At 43.9% G+C, this 21,426-nt stretch overlaps 1 protein-coding gene across 8 annotated transcripts in view; it reads left to right on the top strand.

Annotated features, from left to right (window-relative positions):
* The window catches only part of LOC310858809 (receptor-type tyrosine-protein phosphatase delta-like), a 192,122-nt gene that overhangs the window by 52,759 nt on the left and 117,937 nt on the right, over window positions 1-21,426 (top strand). For all 8 annotated transcript variants that reach the window (XM_083765086.1, XM_083765092.1, XM_083765090.1 and 5 more), the window contains one exon: window positions 19,336-19,489. In XM_083765086.1, coding sequence (XP_083621212.1) covers window positions 19,402-19,489 — 88 coding nt within the window. In that variant the 5' untranslated portion in view covers window positions 19,336-19,401. The remainder of the gene's footprint in view (window positions 1-19,335; window positions 19,490-21,426) is intronic.

The following is a 21,426-nucleotide window of genomic DNA, read 5'->3' as shown; positions in this document are numbered from 1 at the left end:
AGCTAAACGGGGCTGGGTGTGATTGGCAATCAGGGACGTTGAGAGTGTCTGCAGTACTCTAAACGCTGTCTAACCCATTCAGGACGAGAACCCCTCCCTTTTGGTCTTTTACGCTGTTATACTTTAGTTATTGAAAAATAGCAGATCTACAAGCTCATAGCTACGAGCTGTAGATCTGCTATTTTTGAAAAATCGTGATAATGTGCCTCAAATCTTTGACTATACTGTATATTCTTTCAGAGGAAACATTTGTAACTCAAATCTTGGCTTCTGGGAGGTCCCTCGAACAACATATTTTCAGATGGCGGTCGGCGGCCAATTACATATAATGTTTGGGGTCCTTGACATGAAATATTGAGAACTGATATAGAAAAATTTCATGATTTAGAAGATTTTATTTCGACGTCTGGCCTCAATGGGCTAATGGTTTGGCTTTTGGCATCTCTTCTTTTTTAACTGCGGGGCTCTGCAGGAGGCTAGCTGTCCTGCGTAAGAGGGGTGTCGGTGTCAGTCCATCTTAGTGTTGCACGATTCTTGCTCAAATGTGAATCTCGATTTTCCTCCACAAGAATTGAGACCACGATTTTCACACGATTCCAAGTTTTTTTCCATGAAGATATGTATTGTCTTTAGTCTGTCTCTAGTTGCTGACATTACTGCATTCAAAATGTGGCACCTGGAGCAAAGTAAGCAAACTACTGTGGCTTTAAACATACAAGTGAGACAACATCAAAGTGCTCGACTCAAACCTCTCTCTTAAAGCCTCTTGTAGCTAAAATGAATTGGACAGCCAAAGTGCTGCACGATTCTCGCTCAAATTTAGAAATGGGATTGTATGGGTGTCTGCATTCATTCAAGTTTTATTTATTCTCGAAATTTCACTGAGTAATCAAACTCATTTCCAGTGTCGTCGAGTAATACAATCACAAAGAAAAACATCACAATACATCAGAAGATCAGGAAAAGAAAAACTAAAGGTATACATGTGAATTACATAGGTTTACAAATAAAACGTTAAAACTAAAACAAGCTAAAACAAATTTCAAAATGATCAAAAAATAGTTACATATTGTGGGGGTCTGTATGCTCACCAAGGTTTTAAAACGATGCACGGAACTCTATTTGTGCAGCCATTGTCCATCTGTCTGTTGCCGGTTTCGATATATAATATACATAATATGTTCGGCTAATTGCCCAGTCCTATAGGCACGGCGAGGCGATTTTATTTCTATAGCACATTTCAACAACAAGGCGGTTCAATGTGCTTTATACAACACAAGGCAACACAATATAATTATAAAATGACATTAGAATGCATCGAACAAAAGAAACAAAATCAATTTATAGACACAGTTACAGTGAAGAGGAGAAAAGAAAAGAGAAAATAATAATGACTCAATCAAAGGCAGCGGCAAACGGAAAGGTCTTGTTGTAAGAGTAGCAGCAAACCTGCAGCTTTCTGGGAGCCGGTTCCAAATATGTGGTGCATAAATATTACAATAAAATGCTGCTTCCGCACGTTTATTTGTGGTCGTAAACTAAGGGACAGAAAGCATATACCTGTCACAGATGACCTTAGAGGTCTTGATGGTTCATGATCACGTATACATGTACAGCACAATATCAGAACTGTATTTTTGATTGAACCTAAACTGAACCTGAACTCAAGCTTTTTAAACCAACAGTGGCATTTTGAAATGGACTCTTTGACACACAGGGAGTCAGCGTAAGGATCTAAGAACTGGATTGATACGCTCCACTTTCTTGGTGCTATTGGTAAGAGTCCTGGCAGCAGCGTTCTGAATCAATTACAATGGTCTGATGGATTTTTAGTACTAGTCTGTCTGTCTAGACTGAAGTACTGACTACAATGCGTTGTGGTCTTCTCCGAGGACAGGAGAAGAAGCACAGGGTATTTATCAGATGTATTACTGCAAGAATACACTGGAAATGGACTATGTCTGTGTTTGTTACGCCGACACTGGCAACAGTTACTGTGATATACTGTATAAATGACCATTAGTGATTTTCAATGGAGGGGGATTTCCAGTGGGCACATTGCCATTGTCAAGGTCTTTGCATTATTCACATCTAGGAAACATTGCCATGACAATAATTCCTCATTTGTTTATTGGGGGGATTTGTACAGGAGCTTAACCATATGAACACTGTTCAGTTTAATTAAAATGTAAGTATATTGAACTTATAATGAAAAGAATGATCAATGAACAACTAAAAGAGTCCAATAAAATGCATGTAAACAAGAAGCTCACAGAGAATTTCTCCTGTTTAATGAAATGTCCAAAATAGGGGACACCAAATTGAATTGCCTGACTGCCGAGGCCCTTTGTCAGAGAGTACAATAAATCAGCCAAACCAAAATATATATCGGTATGGATCGGGAATGTCTTTTCAAAAGGAGGTTGGACGCTGAGAGGGGGGGGGGGGGGGGGGAGAGGGAGAGGGGGGTTGAGAGAGCGAGACATTGAGAGAGAGATTGAGAGATCTGAAAGAGAAGGTGTCTGACTGTCGTATTGATTTCTTGTTTCGGCTGGCATCCTAAGTATTTTGGCAGAGCAGCTCAAACGGAGGTTGGATGCTGAGAGAGAGGGCGGGGGGAGGGAGAGGAGAGGAGCAACGGGGAATATCGGTGTTTGGTTTGTAAACAGGAGTAGAACACTTGTGACAAAAGAAAGACAATGTAAAGAGAATTGAGAGAGATTCAAAAGGAACAATTGAACATGTGGGTGGGTGGCAAGGGGAGAGAGAGAGAGAGAGAGAGAGAAAAGGGAAACTGCAAAGGATCCTTGGAAACACTAGTGTTCCAACAGAGTGTGGAAAAGACACATCCTAAAAAGCGTGCATGGCCTAAAGGTAAACTTGTGTGTGCCACAGAGGGGAACATCCAGCATGTCTTAATTTGATTTGTTATTCCCCGAGCTCAGCCACCAAACACAATTAGACACACTAATTAACTTATACTGGTTGCCCCCTTTGGATCGCACAAGGAGAAATGTCACATTAGAGATGCATCGTGGCCAACGCTAATGAAAGGGTGAGAAACAAGATGGCCATTGTTCTCTCCTCGAGGTTCTGTTTTCTCTGCTTGTTGAATGCTTTGACATTTTGTTTGGGGGATACGACGTGGCTCCGATGCTTGAAATGAGATCAACTGATCATCAGCGACTGCAGAAGGGGAGGAAATTAAATGTACAGCACGTATAATCAGTGGTTGGCCGAACGTTTTGGCCTGTACGGGCTAAAAGGTTTTGGGAAACCACTGATATACAAACGGGCACGTGACCCAAAAGAGAATTTTGATGTCTCCCCGGGACCCAAACTATAGTGAAAATGGCAGTTGTGAGCTTGTAGATCTGCTATTTTCTTAAACATCTTAACTGTTTCAATGCCATGCTCGAGATATACCGTTGTCTAGGTATTTGGCAAGTTGTTTGATTCAGAGTGATCAGCTGAATCATACAGGCCAACTTTCCCTGCACACACACACACACACACACACACACACACACACACACACGCACCCCCAAGCATGCGTGTAGACATCAAACACATGCAGTCTCAGCAGAGATGTGACAATTGTGACACACAGCATACTGTGACGTGTGTATGGAAATCACAAATCGTGTAATAGGATCCTAGGTTCTGTTGTGGTGTGATACCGTATATGCAAAAGGGGCATATACAGTACTGTACGTTTGATTTGTGTGCGTGTGTGTGTGTGTGTGTGCCTGCGTGCCGTGTGCGTGTGCACACGTTCTGACCTACAGTTATGACCAGAAACAGGCTCCAAAACGAATATAACTTCTGGGTATGTTTTCTAGGGGAATGTTGATCCCTGAAGGCATTATGGTCATTATATATACATGCTATACAGTAGAGGGTGACTCATACTGTACGATGACTCACTTTCCTTTAGGAACGTATGTACTGTACATGTGTAATGTGTATGACTATAGTGATTGTGTTGTCACATCATAAGGAAATACATTGGAGAATGAGTCTGACGACGAGCTATAGCAATTTAGTGTGTGTGTGTGTGTGTGTGTGTGCGTGTGCGTGTGCGTGTGTGGTGACTGTCTAGACCAGGGTACCCCAATAGGCGGCCCGCGGGCCATTTGCGGCCCACAGAGCGCCCCCTTGTGGCCCATGAAAGAATTAAAAAAAAAAAAGTTCTTTTTTTTTCTTTTTTTCTTTTTTTTTAAGGGTCCCAGATATAAATGGCATTAAATGGGGGTCAGTAGCCTATGCATGTCAAACTGGGCATCCTTTTCAAATGGGGTCTTGCCCTGAAAATGAATTTTCAGGGCAAGACCTCGACCTCGCGCGTGCAGACTCGGCCCCCAGCCTGGTACGCTAGTCAAAATATGGCCCTTGAGGAAAATTAATTGGGGAACCCTGGTCTAGACTCTAGCCCATGAAGAAATGAGTCGGGATGAAGCAGAGTGGAGATTTTCTCGACACCAGTTGCTGCTGCAGGAGACACTGAATGAGATCCTTCTCTGTATTTAGTATTTTGTGTATACAGCCTACTACTGTAGTAGTAGGCTGTATACACAACATACTAAATATCATATGATTTTGGCCTGGGCCATGGCTCAGTGGCCCAGGCATCTTGGCTGGAAATCCAGTCTGGCAGTGTGCCGCGGGTTCGACTCCCGATCCCGACGGCCCTTACTGCATGTCTTCCCCCCATCTCTCTACCCATTTCCTGTCAGCCTATTGTCTGTGCCTCCATAAAATAAAATAAAATAAATGCGAAAGCCACACAAAAAAAATAACATTTAAATACCATACGATTTTGGTCGACTAAATCTACAGTTTATTTATGCGACAAAAAGTAATTTTGGCTGGCCTTGATGCCGTTGTAAAGGCTGATTTTACACAAATGGCAGACCTACAAGGTCTGCTATTTTCAGCATGCAACAAAGTGTAAAATAACTTCGTACTGTCTTTTACTATACTGTCTGGATCTCTTGTCGACTATAGTCCCTTCCTAACATTTTAGTCTAGTTTTTATCAGTTGATGAAATTGTCATTGCATTTAGTAATAGTTTTAGTCATCATGGCTTAGTTTTTATGTAGTTTTCGTCAGTGAAAAAAGGTAGTCGTCATAGTTTAGTCGACAAAATCAACACTGGCTATACATACTTAGTTCGTACTGTAGTAGACTAGGATGAAATACTGCAGAGAGATGAGCTGCTCTGCCAAAAATACTCAGGATGCCATGCAGCCAAAACAAGAAATCAATAAGACAGACACCTCTCTCGCGCTCTCTCTCTCTCTCTCTCTCTCTCTCTCTCTCTCTCTCTCTCTCTCTCTCTCTCTCTCTCTCTCTCTCTCTTTTCTTATGAGCTAACCGCAATTTTGAAGTGACTTTTTTATGTACTGTCTGTAGAGTTTTAATAAAGGAGCTTAAAGGTCTCTCAGATCTCTCAATGTCTCTCTCTCTCCCTCCCTCTCTCTCCCTCCTGCCCCCCCTCCCTTTCTCTCTCTCTCTCTCTCCTCCCGCCCGCCCCTCTCTTGTTCTCTCTTCCCTCAGTCTTTCACTCTCTCTCCTTCATGCCAGCCCACCTCTCTCTCTCTCCTTCATGCCCAGCCCACCTCTCTCTCTCTCCTTCAATGCCCAGCCAACCTCTCTCTCTCTCTTCTCTCTCTTTCTCTCTCTCTCTCTCTTTCTCCTCTCTCTCTCTTCTCTCTCTCTCTCTCTCTCTCTCTCTCTCTCTCATCATCTCTCTCTCTCTCTCTCTCTCTCTCTCTCTCTCTCCCTCCTTCATGCCCAGCCCACCTCTCTCTCTCTCTCTCTCCTTCATGCCCAGCCCACCTCTCTCTCTCTCCTTCATGCCAGCCAATCTCTCTCTCTCTCTCTCTCTCTCTCTCTCTCTCTCTCTCTCCCTCCCTCCCCTTCATGCCCAGCCAACCTCTCTCTCTCTCTCTCTCTCTCTCTCTCCTTCATGCCCAGCACACCTCTCTCTCTCTCTCTCCTTCATGCCCAGCCCACCTCGCGCTCTCTCTCTCTCGCGCGCTCCTCGCTCTCTCTCTTTCTCAATCTCTTTCATGCCCAGCCCACCTCTCTCTCTCTCTCTCCTCCATGCACAGCCCACCTCTCTCCTCTCTCCCTCTCTCTCTCTCTCTCCTCTCTCTCTATCTCTCTCTCTCTCTCCTCTCAGAGTCCTCTCTCTCTCTCCCTCTGCTCTCCTTTGCTCGCCTTAGTTCCTCCTATCTCCAAAGGCCCAGACAGACACACCTTTCTTCTCTTCTGTACTTCAATGCAGACTATATGGTTGTGTCGTGTGTGTGATGTTTTACCCTCTCCGTCTGGAGAGAGGGGAAAAAAATAAAGAGGTTATTGAAATCAAATGTCAGTCAAGGACTTCTGCGTTTGAGTCATTCCATTTCTTCTCCCGTCAATAAACAAGAGTTGCTTTATTTTCATGGTCTTTTCCTTTTAGAGATTTAAGTGCAGTTGCAGAGTAACAATGTTGTATTTTTTTGTTTTGGTTGTTCAGTTTAAATGCATCATTGTAGCCCCCCTAGAGCCTGCATGGGCTGTAGGGATGGTCCATCCCATTCGTCCAGTGGATGCATGGATATTTAGAAAACTACCATGGAACCTGCTGAGCACCGTCGGTTGTGGTCTTTTTTTTCTTCTTAATCAAACAAAAGATTATCAATAATTGATCATTTAATAAAGCTAGACGCAATCTGTGGCCCCTATGGAGACACCTGATTAGATTTAATTACATGTATCTATCAAAAAGTTATTTGGTTATTTGTATGTATTCTTTTTTTTTTAGGTTATGTTTAATTTAAATGACAAAATATCGGTCAATACATCGGTAATCAGTGGTCTAGGACTCTCCAAAATTGGGATCGGCATCGAACCAAAAAAAGTGTCATGGGTCAGGCTCATCCTTTCCCCTTCCTTCCTCCCCCTCCTCATCATCTTCTTCATCCCTCCACCTTTTAGAAAGGTCACGCTGTCATCATGCTGTCAGTGCTGTCTGTCAGACCATCAGTCTTAGAAGCTATGCAGGAGATGAGTGTGGCTGGCTGGCTGAGGCTGACTGATTGACCTGACTGGCCTACTGGATGGCTGGCTGGCTGGCTGGCTGGCTGCTGGCTGACTGACTGGATGGCTTACTGACTGACTGGCTGGCTGACTGACTGGCTGGCTGGCTGACTGGCTGTTACTGTATGTGCAGGGAGTGGTCCTCGGTGTGAGGGAGTGGTCCTCGGTGTGAGGGAGTGGTCCTCTGTGTGAGGGAGTGGTCCTCTGTGTGAGGGAGTGGTCCTCAGTGTGAGGGAGTGGTTCTCAGTGTGGTCCTCTGTGTGAGGGAGTGGTCCTCTGTGTGAGGGAGTGGTCCTCTGTGTGAGGGAGTGGTCCTCTGTGTGAGGGAGTGGTCCTCTGTGTGAGGGAGTGGTCCTCTGTGTGAGGGAGTGGTTCTCAGTGTGGTCCTCTGTGTGAGGGAGTGGTCCTCTGTGTGATGGGAGTGGTCCTCGGTGTGAGGGAGTGGTCCTCTGTGTGAGGGAGTGGTCCTCTGTGTGAGGGAGTGGTCCTCTGTGTGAGGGAGTGGTCCTCTGTGTGAGGGAGTGGTTCTCAGTGTGGTCCTCTGTGTGAGGGAGTGGTCCTCTGTGTGAGGGAGTGGTCCTCGGTGTGAGGGAGTGGTCCTCTGTGTGAGGGAGTGGTCCTCTGTGTGAGGGAGTGGTCCTCGGTGTGAGGGAGTGGTCCTCTGTGTGAGGGAGTGGTCCTCTGTGTGAGGGAGTGGTCCTCAGTGTGAGGGAGTGGTTCTCAGTGTGAGGGAGTGGTTCTCAGTGTGAGGGAGTGGTTCTCAGTGTGAGGGAGTGGTTCTCAGTGTGAGGGAGTGGTCCTCGGTAGGGATGCTCCGATCACGTTTTTGGGGGCCGATGCCGATCACCGATCTTTTTTTTTTTTATCGGCCGATTCCGATACCGATTCCGATCTTTTTTTTAATTTTTAATTTTTAATTTTTAATTTTTTTTTTATATATATTTTTTTTTTACTTATAAAAAAAACCTGGCAACCTGCGCTCCGGTCATTTTCATATACCGCTGATTTAATTTGATTGATTGAATTTAAGACAAGTATTTAAGTTTGCAGAATTACAGTACATTTCAGATTACAGTACTAGTCTAGTATCATGTCTTGTTTAATCTTTCTTACCCATACCATGACGAGACTCATTTGTACCTTAGTTTGCCCTTTATTAAACAATAAACTTTGCATCAAACGTGTTTGAATTGAAACAGTTGAACTAAATCGACCTCCTTTGCCAGGGATTGCAATTTTATTTACCTTATAGATCAGTTGATCCCGCGCTGTTGGTGGGCGATTCTTCCTCAAATGTTTTCCCTCCGTCCACTTCCATTATAAGCGCGATTTTTTAGTAGTGTTTTTTTATCGGAATTGAAGCTCAGGTTGAGGTGATGGGGTTATGTTTAGTTAATAGCTCAATAAATCAACGCAACTAGCGCTTCTGAGTTCTGATACTAGATATAATGTTGTTTTGAATTTGTTGACAACAGGACCGGAAGTGGAGCGGAGAGCTTCCGGTTACTAGAAAGTCTAATCAAACAAAGAGATTTCGAACAAAGAGTCGGTTGCACGTCTAATGTAGTGGCTAAATCCCTGGCAAGGGAGGCGTAGCGGCGCCATCTAGCGACACTGGCATGTAATTAATCTCCAAAAAATATTCAGTACAATGGACCACCTGAGAGACAGTAGTAAAAAAAAATGGCCTGGGACATTCCATATTATCTATATGATAATGGCAGCATTGGCAGCCACACATTGCTACATTATACGTAGCAATGTGTGGCTGCCAATGCTGCCATTATCATATAGATAATATGGAATGTCCCAAGCCAATTATTTTTTTCTTTTTTTTACAAGGTGCATCAATCAAAATGAAATGTGTGACTCACAGTCACTGAACAGAGTTGAATTATCAGACAGTCTCCTTATGGATTCAAGTTGTCATGAGGTATATCAATGTCAAAAAATGAAACAAATACCTGAAATATTTCAAACTCTAAGCTAAGCTTAAATGAGGTAGGACTCTATAACAAACAATATCTGAATTCTGAACTGAACTCCCTTCCAATCTTACAGTAAAAGAGTAAAAGCAAACGGTCAGTGTAATAAACATCTCAACTGCATTACAGTTACAATATGTCATAATAAGGTGCATTAAGAGAAAAAATAAAATCAGTTGCAACTTCAATCAAAAATAAATTTTCAATGAGATTCACATTTACTAATGTGTAAATAAAATACACTTCTTGACCTAAGGTGCATTAAAAGAAAATATCAGTTGCACTTGCAATAAAACTTAAATGACATTCAAAATTTCAAATAGTGCAAACAAAGAAAATAAATGAATAGTGCAAACTAAAGTGCAAAGTCTGCAAACAAATAAAATAAATGAATGGCAGGTAGTCGGTAGACTAGTCTACTTAAAGCCTTGAGCTTGGCTTTCCAGGAGCATGGGCAAATTCACCTTGGTGAATATGAGCATCTCTGCATTCTTGGAGGTCAACCTATTTCTTTTTTCGTCAATAATTTGTGCTGCTGTGCTAAACAGACGCTCACTATTAACACTGGTGCATGGTGCCCCAAGGTACACCCGGGCTGCTCTAGCAAGCGCTGGGAAACGCTTCTCTCTCTGCCAATAAGCGAAGGGGGATTGGTTTAGACTGATCATTTTCTCGCTTAGATACATATTCATCTGAAATGCTACGGACTCGCCATCATTGTCAGTGGCCTGTTCCTGACTTCCTAAAATGGCAGAATACATCTCATACAAGGCTGATCGTCGCTGGACTTTGGGGATGGGCTCTGCTGCTGTCTCGTCTTCGTCAATGTCGTCTGGGGCTTCCAAGATGTCATCTGGCACGACTGGCTCTGCTGGCACTGGCTCTAGATCTGGCTGTGGTGGTTCTGGTCTATCCGGGTTTGAAGCAAGCTTAGTGAGAAGTTGGGAAAGCAACTCCCGTGCATGGCCTTTGCGATTCTCTGTGAAGAACCCATCCTTAAACCTTTCATTGAGAAAATAAAACATTACATTAGTGAGTGTCATATATTATTGATTACCTAACCACTAGAGGGCGATGCAAACAGTGAATGAATAAACAACCATAATGTAACTGCCCCCTGGGCTTGGTGTGGACTTTTATAGTGAGACAGTAGAGTATACAAATAATAATATACAATGATGAATGAAACTTGTGGCCGCCCACCACGGTAAACATTTATTTATTAACGGGATGTCAGCTGAGCAAATAAATAATATATATGCATATATAATTAAAATTTAGCCCATTAATCATTTTTATTTGATTGTTTTCAACTTTTCATGTTTTGTTACTGTTAGGCTCACCTGGGATCAAGCATTGTAGCCAGGATGTAGAGGGGCTCTGTCACAATGTCTCTGAATCTCTTTTTGACGGCGTTGCACAACGTTTCTTTGGCTGTTTGGACTCCTCTGTCGGCATCATCTGGTGTCTCGAGCAGAAGCGTCAGTGCTGCGATGGCTGGGATAACATCAGCTGCTGTGGCTATTGCTTTGCAGATGTCATTTGTAGTCTCCTCGAAAGGTTTGAGGAGAACCGCTAGATTATCCAACAGCTTCCACTGGTGGGTGGTGAATTCACAGGGCAAAGTGTAGTCTGATGCATAGGACAGCAATGCCCGTTTTTGTTCGAGTAGACTCTGTGCCATGTATAAAGAACTGTTCCAGCGGGTTTCTACATCTTGTTGCAATCTCTTCGGCACTTGGCCCATCTCTCTCTGGATGTCTTGAAGACGTCCATACGCCAAAGGGGAGTGTTTGAAATGGCCAACAATGCGTCTCCCTATAGCCAGTATGTCAATGATGGCGCGCTGTGACAGAAGTCCATCTTTTATAGCAAGCTGTAGGGTGTGTGCCATACAGGGTAAGCTGGGGAGCTTCGCATCTTTCATGGCCTTTTCCATATTTTTGGCATTATCCCGAAGGATCACATGCACTTTCTCCTTCGGTATGCTCCAAGCTTCAAGCATGGTCTTGTATGTCTCTGCCAAAGCAAGAGCTGTGTGTGAGCCACCAAACTCTTGTGAGTGTAGAACGGCGCTCTGCAGTACAAAGTTTTCATCCACCCACTGTGCAGTGAGACTCAGCATTGACATGGGTGATACACTAGAACTCCAAATATCTGAAGTAAAACTGATGGCTGTGGCACCGTGTTTCATAAGACTGTCAATGTGGCTGTAAACGGCATCGTACAACTCAGGCAAAGCCTTGTCGGTGAAATACTTGCGTCCTGGTATTGTGTACCGTGGCTCCAAGTGTGATAAAAGCCGTATGAAACCTGCATCATCCACGACTGACAGTGGCTGCTGATCCAGCGCAATGAATTGCATGACTTTCTTATTTATGGCCGTTGCTTTTTTGCTGTCGTGAGGGAAAGGTTCGACGGCTTTAAACGCTGCTTTAACCGTCATCTGTGTGTGCTTCTTTTCTTCTGTTTCTGATGTTGCAGCAGCAGCTTCTTTCGCTTCACTTAGCCTGATGTATTCTGCATGCTCGTCGTCGTGTTTAGTTTTCAAATGCCGTTTCAAGTTGGTTGTATTAAAATTCTTTGGTATATTACCTCCACGTGGGACATCTTCTCCACACGTGTTGCAAACAGCATATTTCGGGTCTTTATCTGAAACAACGTAAAACTGCCAAACGAGAGACATTTCTAATGTTGTGTCGTGTTTGTTGCTGTTGCTCTGCAGTGTGGCATTCTGTTTACTTCCTCTTTGGAAGCGCGCGTGTGGAATGGAATCTAGAAGACGCTACTAGTGGCTCACAGAGCGCCAGATCGATGCCTTAGTGAAATGGCTGCAGGCACACTATTTTTTTTTTAATATGAACGGCGCGGCTTTTTGCTTTGTTGATCGGTTTCGCGGATCGGTGGATTTTGCACGGCCGATCCGATACGATCGATCGGTGATCGGCGCCGATCGATCGCCCACCGATTGATCGGAGCATCCCTAGTCCTCGGTGTGAGGGAGTGGTCCTCAGTGTGAGGGAGTGGTTCTCTGTGTGAGGGAGTGGTTATCTGTGTGAAGGAGTGGTTCTCTGTGTGAAGGAGTGGTCCTCGGTGTGAGGGAGTGGTCCTCAGTGTGAGGGAGTGGTCCTCAGTGTGAGGGAGTGGTTCTCAGTGTGAGGGAGTGGTTCTCAGTGTGAGGGAGTGGTCCTCAGTGTGAGGGAGTGGTTCTCAGTGTGGTCCTCTGTGTGAGGGAGTGGTCCTCTGTGTGAGGGAGTGGTCCTCGGTGTGAGGGAGTGGTCCTCAGTGTGAGGGAGTGGTCCTCAGTGTGAGGGAGTGGTTCTCAGTGTGAGGGAGTGGTTCTCAGTGTGAGGGAGTGGTTCTCAGTGTGAGGGAGTGGTTCTCAGTGTGAGGGAGTGGTTCTCAGTGTGGTCCTCTGTGTGAGGGAGTGGTCCTCTGTGTGAGGGAGTGGTCCTCTGTGTGAGGGAGTGGTTCTCAGTGTGGTCCTCTGTGTGAGGGAGTGGTCCTCTGTGTGAGGGAGTGGTCCTCTGTGTGAGGGAGTGGTCCTCTGTGTGAGGGAGTGGTCCTCTGTGTGAGGGAGTGGTCCTCGGTGTGAGGGAGTGGTTCTCAGTGTGAGGGAGTGGTTCTCAGTGTGAGGGAGTGGTTCTCAGTGTGAGGGAGTGGTTCTCGGTGTGAGGGAGTGGTCCTCAGTGTGAGGGAGTGGTTCTCAGTGTGGTCCTCTGTGTGAGGGAGTGGTCCTCTGTGTGAGGGAGTGGTCCTCGGTGTGAGGGAGTGGTCCTCAGTGTGAGGGAGTGGTCCTCAGTGTGAGGGAGTGGTTCTCAGTGTGAGGGAGTGGTTCTCAGTGTGAGGGAGTGGTTCTCAGTGTGAGGGAGTGGTTCTCAGTGTGAGGGAGTGGTTCTCAGTGTGGTCCTCTGTGTGAGGGAGTGGTCCTCTGTGTGAGGGAGTGGTCCTCTGTGTGAGGGAGTGGTCCTCTGTGTGAGGGAGTGGTCCTCTGTGTGAGGGAGTGGTTCTCAGTGTGAGGGAGTGGTTCTCAGTGTGGTCCTCTGTGTGAGGGAGTGGTCCTCTGTGTGAGGGAGTGGTCCTCTGTGTGAGGGAGTGGTCCTCTGTGTGAGGGAGTGGTCCTCAGTGTGAGGGAGTGGTTCTCAGTGTGAGGGAGTGGTTCTCAGTGTGAGGGAGTGGTTCTCAGTGTGAGGGAGTGGTCCTCGGTGTGAGGGAGTGGTCCTCAGTGTGAGGGAGTGGTCCTCAGTGTGAGGGAGTGGTCCTCAGTATGAGGGAGTGGTTCTCAGTGTGAGGGAGTGGTTCTCAGTGTGAGGGAGTGGTTCTCAGTGTGAGGGAGTGGTTCTCAGTGTGAGGGAGTGGTTCTCGGTGTGAAGGAGTGGTCCTCAGTGTGAGGGAGTGGTCCTCAGTGTGAGGGAGTGGTCCAGAGGCTGCCTGCCTGACGGTGGTCACGATTCACACTGCCAGCCAGCCAGACATGGGAGCTTCCCCATTGGCCGAGGCTCTCAGTAATACAAGCCACAACAGCCACCACGATTACAATCTGGTGGCTGCCCTGCGTCTGTGCGTATCTGGGACACGACGTGTGTGTGTGTGTGTGTGTGTGTGTGTGTGTGTGTGTGTGTGTGTGGAGTGCGCACATGTGTGTGTGTCATCTTACCACTTTCCCCTTTTTCTTGTACCTTTCTCTTCTTTTTTTCTTAATTCATTTTTCAACACACACCTCATTCCCCGTCTGTCTGTCTGTGTCTCTCTTTCTCTCTCTCTCTCTCTCTCTCTCTCTCTCTCTCCTTCATGCTCTTTCTCTTTCCTGTTATCTTAGCTCTTTAATTAACGTGACATGCTGTGAAGTGAGATACTAAATAATGCAGGCTTTTCCAGTGACACAGAGTCCGTCATGAGTGATTAGTGGACACACACAAGTACACTGCACACACACACACACACACACTGAAACTGGATTCTGGCTTCATATGCAAGCTGCCTCGTACACATCTATACGATTTATTATTCATAATATATGTTTTAGATCATTATTGTCGCTCAATTAGACGCTCTTCATCTGAAGGGAAATGCTGCCGTGAATTATATCGAAGTTATTAATAAATCCTGGCGGGTAGAGGGTTAAGCTCTATTTTATACTCGGGCTATTCGAGAAAAAATAAAGGGAAGCTCCTCACACTCAGATCTGCAATCAATGTATTTATTTAGCAAGCTTTCGGTCTACTGACCTTCTTCAGGGAAAATCAAAAAGTGAGATAGGACAGAATATATGTTCATCACTTGATTGGATGATTGATCACACCTATGTCAAACATTTCAATTTGAATGATAACTCATGGGAGTTGTAGTTCTCAGTGAACTACAAGGCACCCAAAGACACCAAGTGTCCATTTAGACAAGAGAAAAACATCACTGGGAGAAAAAAAATACTCGGGCTATTCGAAATGAGCAATTCTACAAGGTCACAGCCTTAATCTAAATCTGCTAAATAACTAGTAACTAAAGCTGTCAAAAAAACAAAGGGCAGTTAAGTAGTAATAGAAGTCTAAAGTATGAATATGGAAATTCCTCAAGTAAAGTGTTCCGTTACCTTGACATTGTACACACTACTTGAGTAAATGTAGCCTCCTTGGTTACTTTCCTCCACTGACTGCTGCATGGTGTTCAAATAGGACATAATAGAGCCTGACTGACCATGAAATAAAATTGCCTTTGGTCTTGTTTCAAGTGCAGTGGTCTTGTTTCAAGTATAGTGGGTCGGGGGGTGGGGAGAAAAGCCCACATGGAAAATTGCATGCAATTACATAAAATAATTGCAATATCAAAAACACCACATTTTAGACCAATGAAAACCTATGTCTGTGTACCCACTAGCGTCTGAATTGCATTGTGTGTGTGTGTGTGTGTGTGTGTGTGTGTGTGTGTGTGTGTGTGTGCTGGGAGAGATCTGGGTTATCCCAAAGCAATTGTTTCAGACCAAACCAAGTGGAAAATCCAATGTGGTTTTAGTTGTTTGCTGCTTTGGCTGTAGGGAAGCTAAGGGCTTAGGGTACCACTTCACCCCCCCCCCCCCCCCAACACACACACACACACACACACACACACACACACACACTGTACTGTGTGGTTCTTTTTAATCAGGTTGCATCTGTGCTGGGTCCACGCTGACTTTACATGGCTTGTTCAGGGACAGAGGGATTTAGTGCCAAATTTCTACTTTGTGGAATGGCCATGTCGCTCTATGAAAATAACAAAGTTTGACGTACCGTGTTGTGTTTTTCATCTGAAAATCTGTTATTTTCATTGGACTGTTTAACAAAGTATGAATTGGCCTTGAGACTTGAGCGTGATTTATACTTAGTTGCGTGCCGGTGTCGTCCTCAGTAAATATCAGTTTCACTAGATAGATATACTGTATAGAGAGATGGAGAGATCACAATGCGCTCACAATGCGTTGCATCGAGACACGTTGTGAGCTTGTAGATCAGCTATTTCCACATGGCCAAAATATATAGTGCTGAAGTGCTTGGTGTAGTGAAATGAAAAATAGGTTTTTCACACTTTTAGACTGTGTGTGTGTGTGTGTGTGTGTGTGTGTGTGTGTGTGTGTGTGTGTGTGTGTGTGTGTGTGTGGTCCAGTGCGTTCGTTTTCAATGTTCCAACACTTGCAATATAGAATATGACATTTTAACGGTAATACCGTATATCATATCATTTGATCGTATATCAACATATATTAAATGTTGTCCATATCCGCATACAGTCACAACACTCATCCCGTATGATGAGCATGTGCACATTGTGCATAGATACAGTACATGCATGATGCACCACCTCCACCTACACCTCCACCGATGGTGGAAAGTGGGCAGAATAGTATACGTACTGTATGCACGCAGGCAATAAAGAAACTATAAGGCATGCAGAACACATATGCAAAGACACATAATGTTAATACCATCGCACTCATCCTCTGTCTCTCTCTCTCTCTCCTCTCTCTCTCTCTCTCTCTCTCTCTCTCTCAATTAAATTCAAAGGGATTTATTGGCATGAGAAAAGATTATGTTTACATCGCCATAGCAAAAAAGTGGAACAATACAATCAAAACAAAATGTATGTACAATTTGAAAGTCAGAATATCAAAGAAATCAATTTCTGTCTTTTTTTCTGCAAGTCTGCATTTCACACCTTCTGGGAATTAAACAGTACTACTTTGGAGAAAAATACCCTTTTTTGTCTAAAGTCAATGTCTACCGAGGGTCGTCATTAGTCATGTCTTCAAACTCTCCTTGTGTGATTGTAATCTGTGGGAAGTACAGTGCCTCTGATGTCTTGGTACAGTGGAAAGACGGTTAGGAAATGTAGCTCAGTTTCCACTTATTTTGTGTGCAGTGGAGGCATACTGTAGTCTGTCTTCTCTTGGGAGACTTGTCTGCCTTTGACGGCTGCTCCAGTCGTGATTGGACTTGTTTTTGCCCAATAGCATTTTGGAATGCTTTAATCTACAATATGTTCCTTCCATTTGTAGTGTTTTCTGATCGTGTGTATAGTTTGCTTGGTGCTTGTTCCTTATTTGTTTCTGTGTGTGTTGATCTGTTTAGATAGGCTGTGGTGTGGTTCTGTTTGCGGGCTGACTGTGAGCGATGCGAGGTCTCTCACTCTCCCTGTCAAGTGCTGGGCAGTGCCATGTGATCATTAGAGCTATGAGCTCTGTGACACGGCCAGACAGTCACACCAGACCCCACAGATGGCACAGCGATGATGATGAGAGAGGGAGAGACCTCGGGTGGGGTGAAATGGGATTGAGCAGGACACAGGGACAGGGAGAGAGGGAGAGACCTCGGGTGGGTTGAAATGGGATTGAGCAGGACACAGGGACAGGGAGAGAGGGAGGGGAAAAGGTCATGCGAGGTGAAGCATACTTTGGGACTATACGGGTTAGGGTTAGTGAAGGACAGCAGCGCTGCACTGCACATCTGGCATTTTGATCTGGATGCAGAGTTCAACTTTGGGTGTTTGGAGTGTTTTAGAATTTAGAAGAGTTGTCAATTTAAAAAAACACCTATTTACTTTGTTTTTTGTACACTCTTTGGAGTCAATTGTTTGTTTTGATCGCACACCACATAGCAAGGATATAACACTGGTCCCTCTCCATCCATCCATCCATCCATCCAGCGTTGTGCTGGATGCCAACTGTGAAATAGTGATGTCAAGTAACTAAGTACATTTACTCAAGTACTGTAATTAAGTATAGGGATGTTTATAGTTAATCGTTAATTGCCGTTAAGAAATTCTTCAATTAAACGTAACGGTTAAAGGACCACTTCACCACTTTTCAACCTATCTTCATATAGTAGGTCCTCACAAATAATCATGAAAGAATGGCAAAAAAAAATTCTACTCAGTCTGTGTTTCATAGGAGGGCTGTGGTCAGTTCAGAAACCGTCTTCCAGTGACATCATCGATGGGGAATACAAGCTAATAGAAACTGCAGGCTTACTAGCCCTAAAAAGTTGCAATACGAAAATGGAAGCCATCGTTCTCACGATAATGAAAATCAAAACATTTTTGTAAAAAAATCTTGTTTACAAAAAGATCTGCCTAATGATGATGTCACTGGAAGACAGTTTCTAAACTGCCCACAGCCCTCCTAGGAGACACAGACTGAGTAGAAAAAAATCGTGCCAATTTATCATGATTATTAGTGAGGACCTATTATATGAAGATAGGTTGAAAAGTGGTGAAGTGGTCCTTTAACAACTTTAACAACAAGTGGCTCTATCATTGGGGCAGTTTTCGGTAATACTGTCTGCTCACATGGATGATAAATCCCCCCCCCCCCCCACACACACACACACACACACCTTGGTAGCAACAGAAACGCCTCTGCTTTTGCATGTGATGTGACAGACAAGACAGTGAGTGCACTTTTCATTTCATTTTATTCCTCATACAACGAAATACAACCATTTCCTGGCCCTAAAGCTGCCACTTTCTGAATGGTGTCACAATTATTACATAATCATAGAATGGCAAGTATTTGAGAGGTAAACGCAATCATTCCATGTTCAAGAAATGGTCATACATAGAAAAAGATCACACCCGTGTGAGTCTAACTCATGTTGATTAGGTGATGTAATGGTGATGTAAAACAAACATTAAATTATCTTTATTGTTAATGTGATTTAGTATTAGTGTTAGGGATAAGATGACGTCAATTTTCCCATCATTGTCAATGGCATTTTTAAAACAAACATTGAACTAAAAACTAACATTAAACCTGTATATAGGTTTATACATTTAAATTTAAATTGCAGAACCCAGCCAACCCAGGGCAATGCCAGGAAGGGAAAGAACCGTACCACCCATGTAGACGTACTGCGGCACGACAGCTTAGCTAACAACACTACAGAGCTCAAGTACCTGATGTTAGAAAGGAAACTGTGGAGGGCAGCGATCCAGGAATCCCGAGTTGGTGTTGGCTAGACCTCACTCACTAGTAACTCATTTCCGTCAATTTGTCATATCTGCCCTGTGCATTTTTTTTATTACAAGGCAAACAGAAATGTGTTTGTTTTTATTCATATGTTCCAATGTTCAAAAAATTCAAAATGAAAACGCAATTAATCGCAATTATTACTGTGGCAATTAATGGTCACCTTTGGAATGGTGCCCGTGCCCCGTATTGTGAGCTGGTACAACAGGAAGCTGCAGCTCTCTGCGGGCATCACCATGAGTCACACAACATCACTGTGTTCTTCTCATCATGAACGTTTCATACAAGTTCAAGTTTGTCAGCCTCTCTCCTGTGAGCATCATGCACGTTGCACACACACACACACACACACACACACACCCCGCTGGCTATATGCGTCTATGGTCTTAATGAGGCGAGAACACGAAGGAGCCAGCTGCCCCACTGGAGTAGAGTGAAGAGCCTAGAGGAAGCTCAGCAGTGTTGCAGTGTTGTGCACAGTGCACACGGCTTCTCTCAACAATCCTAGATCTTGAATATATATTTTTTTTTTCATCCTAGCCCCTCCTATGCCCAGCTTTGTGTTTCTGTGTGTACCCTATATAGCGATAATTTGATTGGCTGAGGGCTTAAAAAAATGAAAAGTCATTGGCCGGAATGTGACTTCACACCGGAGTGTGACTTTTATTATACTTTGTGAACTGCACTCACTCACCCGCCTCTCTCTCTCTCTCTCTCTCTCTCTCTCTCTCTCTCTCTCTCTCTCTCTCTCTCTCTCTCTGCAGGTGAGGGCCAGTCTCTGTCTTCCTATTGGTCAGTGAGGCAGTGAGCTCACGGCGGACAGACACAGCATGCGGGTGTCCACATATCCCATGATGCACCACTCTGCCGGTCCAGGCCTGCTCCTGCTCAGCCTCCTCTTCCTCGCTGATGCCGACTGTGAGTGTCTTCCTCCACGCACGAACTCACACACGCACGCACACAGTATAAATCAAGTCTAAATCTAAAAATCTTTTTAACAGTCCTCGCAAATTATTTTATTTTTCAAATTCTACTGGCCCTCACAAGTGTAGTACTACACACACACACACACACACACACACACACACACACAAAGTGTGCAGGGTACATATGCACCTGCACATGCATACAGTACAGTAGAGACATGATACAGTATGCATACCCAAAGAGAATCTGACAGATACACTGATTCACACACATGTTCTGAATGCACTGTGATCCTTTACCATGTGCTAAAGCACACACACACACACACACACACACACACACACACACACACACACACACACACGCACGCGTGCATACACATACACATACTAGCACCAACGCATCAGAGTGTATATCGTTTGACAGAAGGCCAGCTGTTTTTGTCCATCTCAGTATTACTTGGCACGGAAATACTGACCACATATGGCAAATCAGATAATTTCCCTATACTGTTTGCATGCGTGCGTGCGTGCTGGCCGATGGCCCTGTCATGATCAGGATGATTAGCAGGGAGGATTATTATCCCAGGCAGCAGATTGATGACAAGGGAACGACATCAAGGTCCATTATTTATTTCATCATTTGGGCCACGGACCACCATTTGATTAGATTTAGTGTCTCAAGATACAAAACTGAAGAATATTTTGTTATCGTTGGATAAGATTTGGTGCACAATTCCATGCTGTATTGATGTTTGTACCATAGGAGAGATAACAGGCATATGATCAAAATAACAATTATTTAACATTCTCTTATTGTGTAAGTGTAAGTATGAATTGAGCAATGCAGATTAACAATTAGCAATAATGTAACACTTGAGAGCAAAACATTTAATAATTTTACGCTCTCAAGTTAAAGATCTAGTAAGGGTCCATTTGGTTACCAACTCTTCCATCATTTAGCTGGGGACCACCTGGACCAACAAAGTAGTTGTTATTGACAGCAAATTTCTATTTTTGTTTTAGTCATATAGTCTCTTGAATAGTTTTCTTTCTTTCTATTCATATAGTCTTCAAAAGCATAAAACCTTTGTACAGTACTTAACAGGAATGGTTCCTTAATTTGCAAAACCCCTTGATAATATTTCTGCGTATTCCCCTCCCATATATTCCACAACTGGGCCCCAAACTAAGCAAACTCCATGTCTCCATGGAGAACATGTGTGAGGCTTCAAATATTTGAAGCCTTTATCGGTCAGATTGACCAGAGATACTATATTATTTGGGTCTTTTGTTCCCAGTGGTAGGGCTATTGATTTGCTCACATTCATTTTATAACCAGAGAAATTACTGAATTCATTAATTATTTCTAATACAGCTGGGATAGGTCTCTTAGGGTTGCTAAGAAATAATAATTTATCATCTGCATATAGCGAGATAACATGCTCCCTTTTCCTGCTATTGATCCCCTTGACCTGTGGGTGCGTTCTAATGGCCTCTGGCAGAGGTTCAATGGCTACAGTAAATAGAAGTGCCGACAGTGGACAGTCTTGGAATCGTTTTCATTCAATTTTAGTCACCCGGAATGTTTTAGTGTTAGTCTGGTTTTAGATTTTAGTCGACTAAATCTACAGTTGATTTAGTCAACTAAGATGTATTTTGGCGGGCCTTGATGCCGTCGTAATGGCTGATTTGACACTTACACGATCTACAAGCTCACAACGCGTCGCAGTGCGCCGAGTTGCATGCTATTTTCAGCATGCAACCAAGTGTAAAATAACTTTTACTGGATCTCTTGTCTGCTAGTCCCTTCCTAACATTTTAGTCTAGTTTTTATTTGTTGACGAAATTGTCAGTATATTTAGTCTCAGTTTATGTCATCATAGCTTAGTTTTCATTTAGTTTCCATTTAGTTTTCGAAGGGAAAAA

Source organism: Protomyctophum parallelum (genome assembly GCF_964188405.1).
Source record: "Protomyctophum parallelum genome assembly, chromosome: 5".
NCBI classification, from domain to species: domain Eukaryota; kingdom Metazoa; phylum Chordata; class Actinopteri; order Myctophiformes; family Myctophidae; genus Protomyctophum; species Protomyctophum parallelum.
Note: the sequence above shows the minus strand (reverse complement) of the source record. Positions and strands in the feature narration are given on the sequence as shown.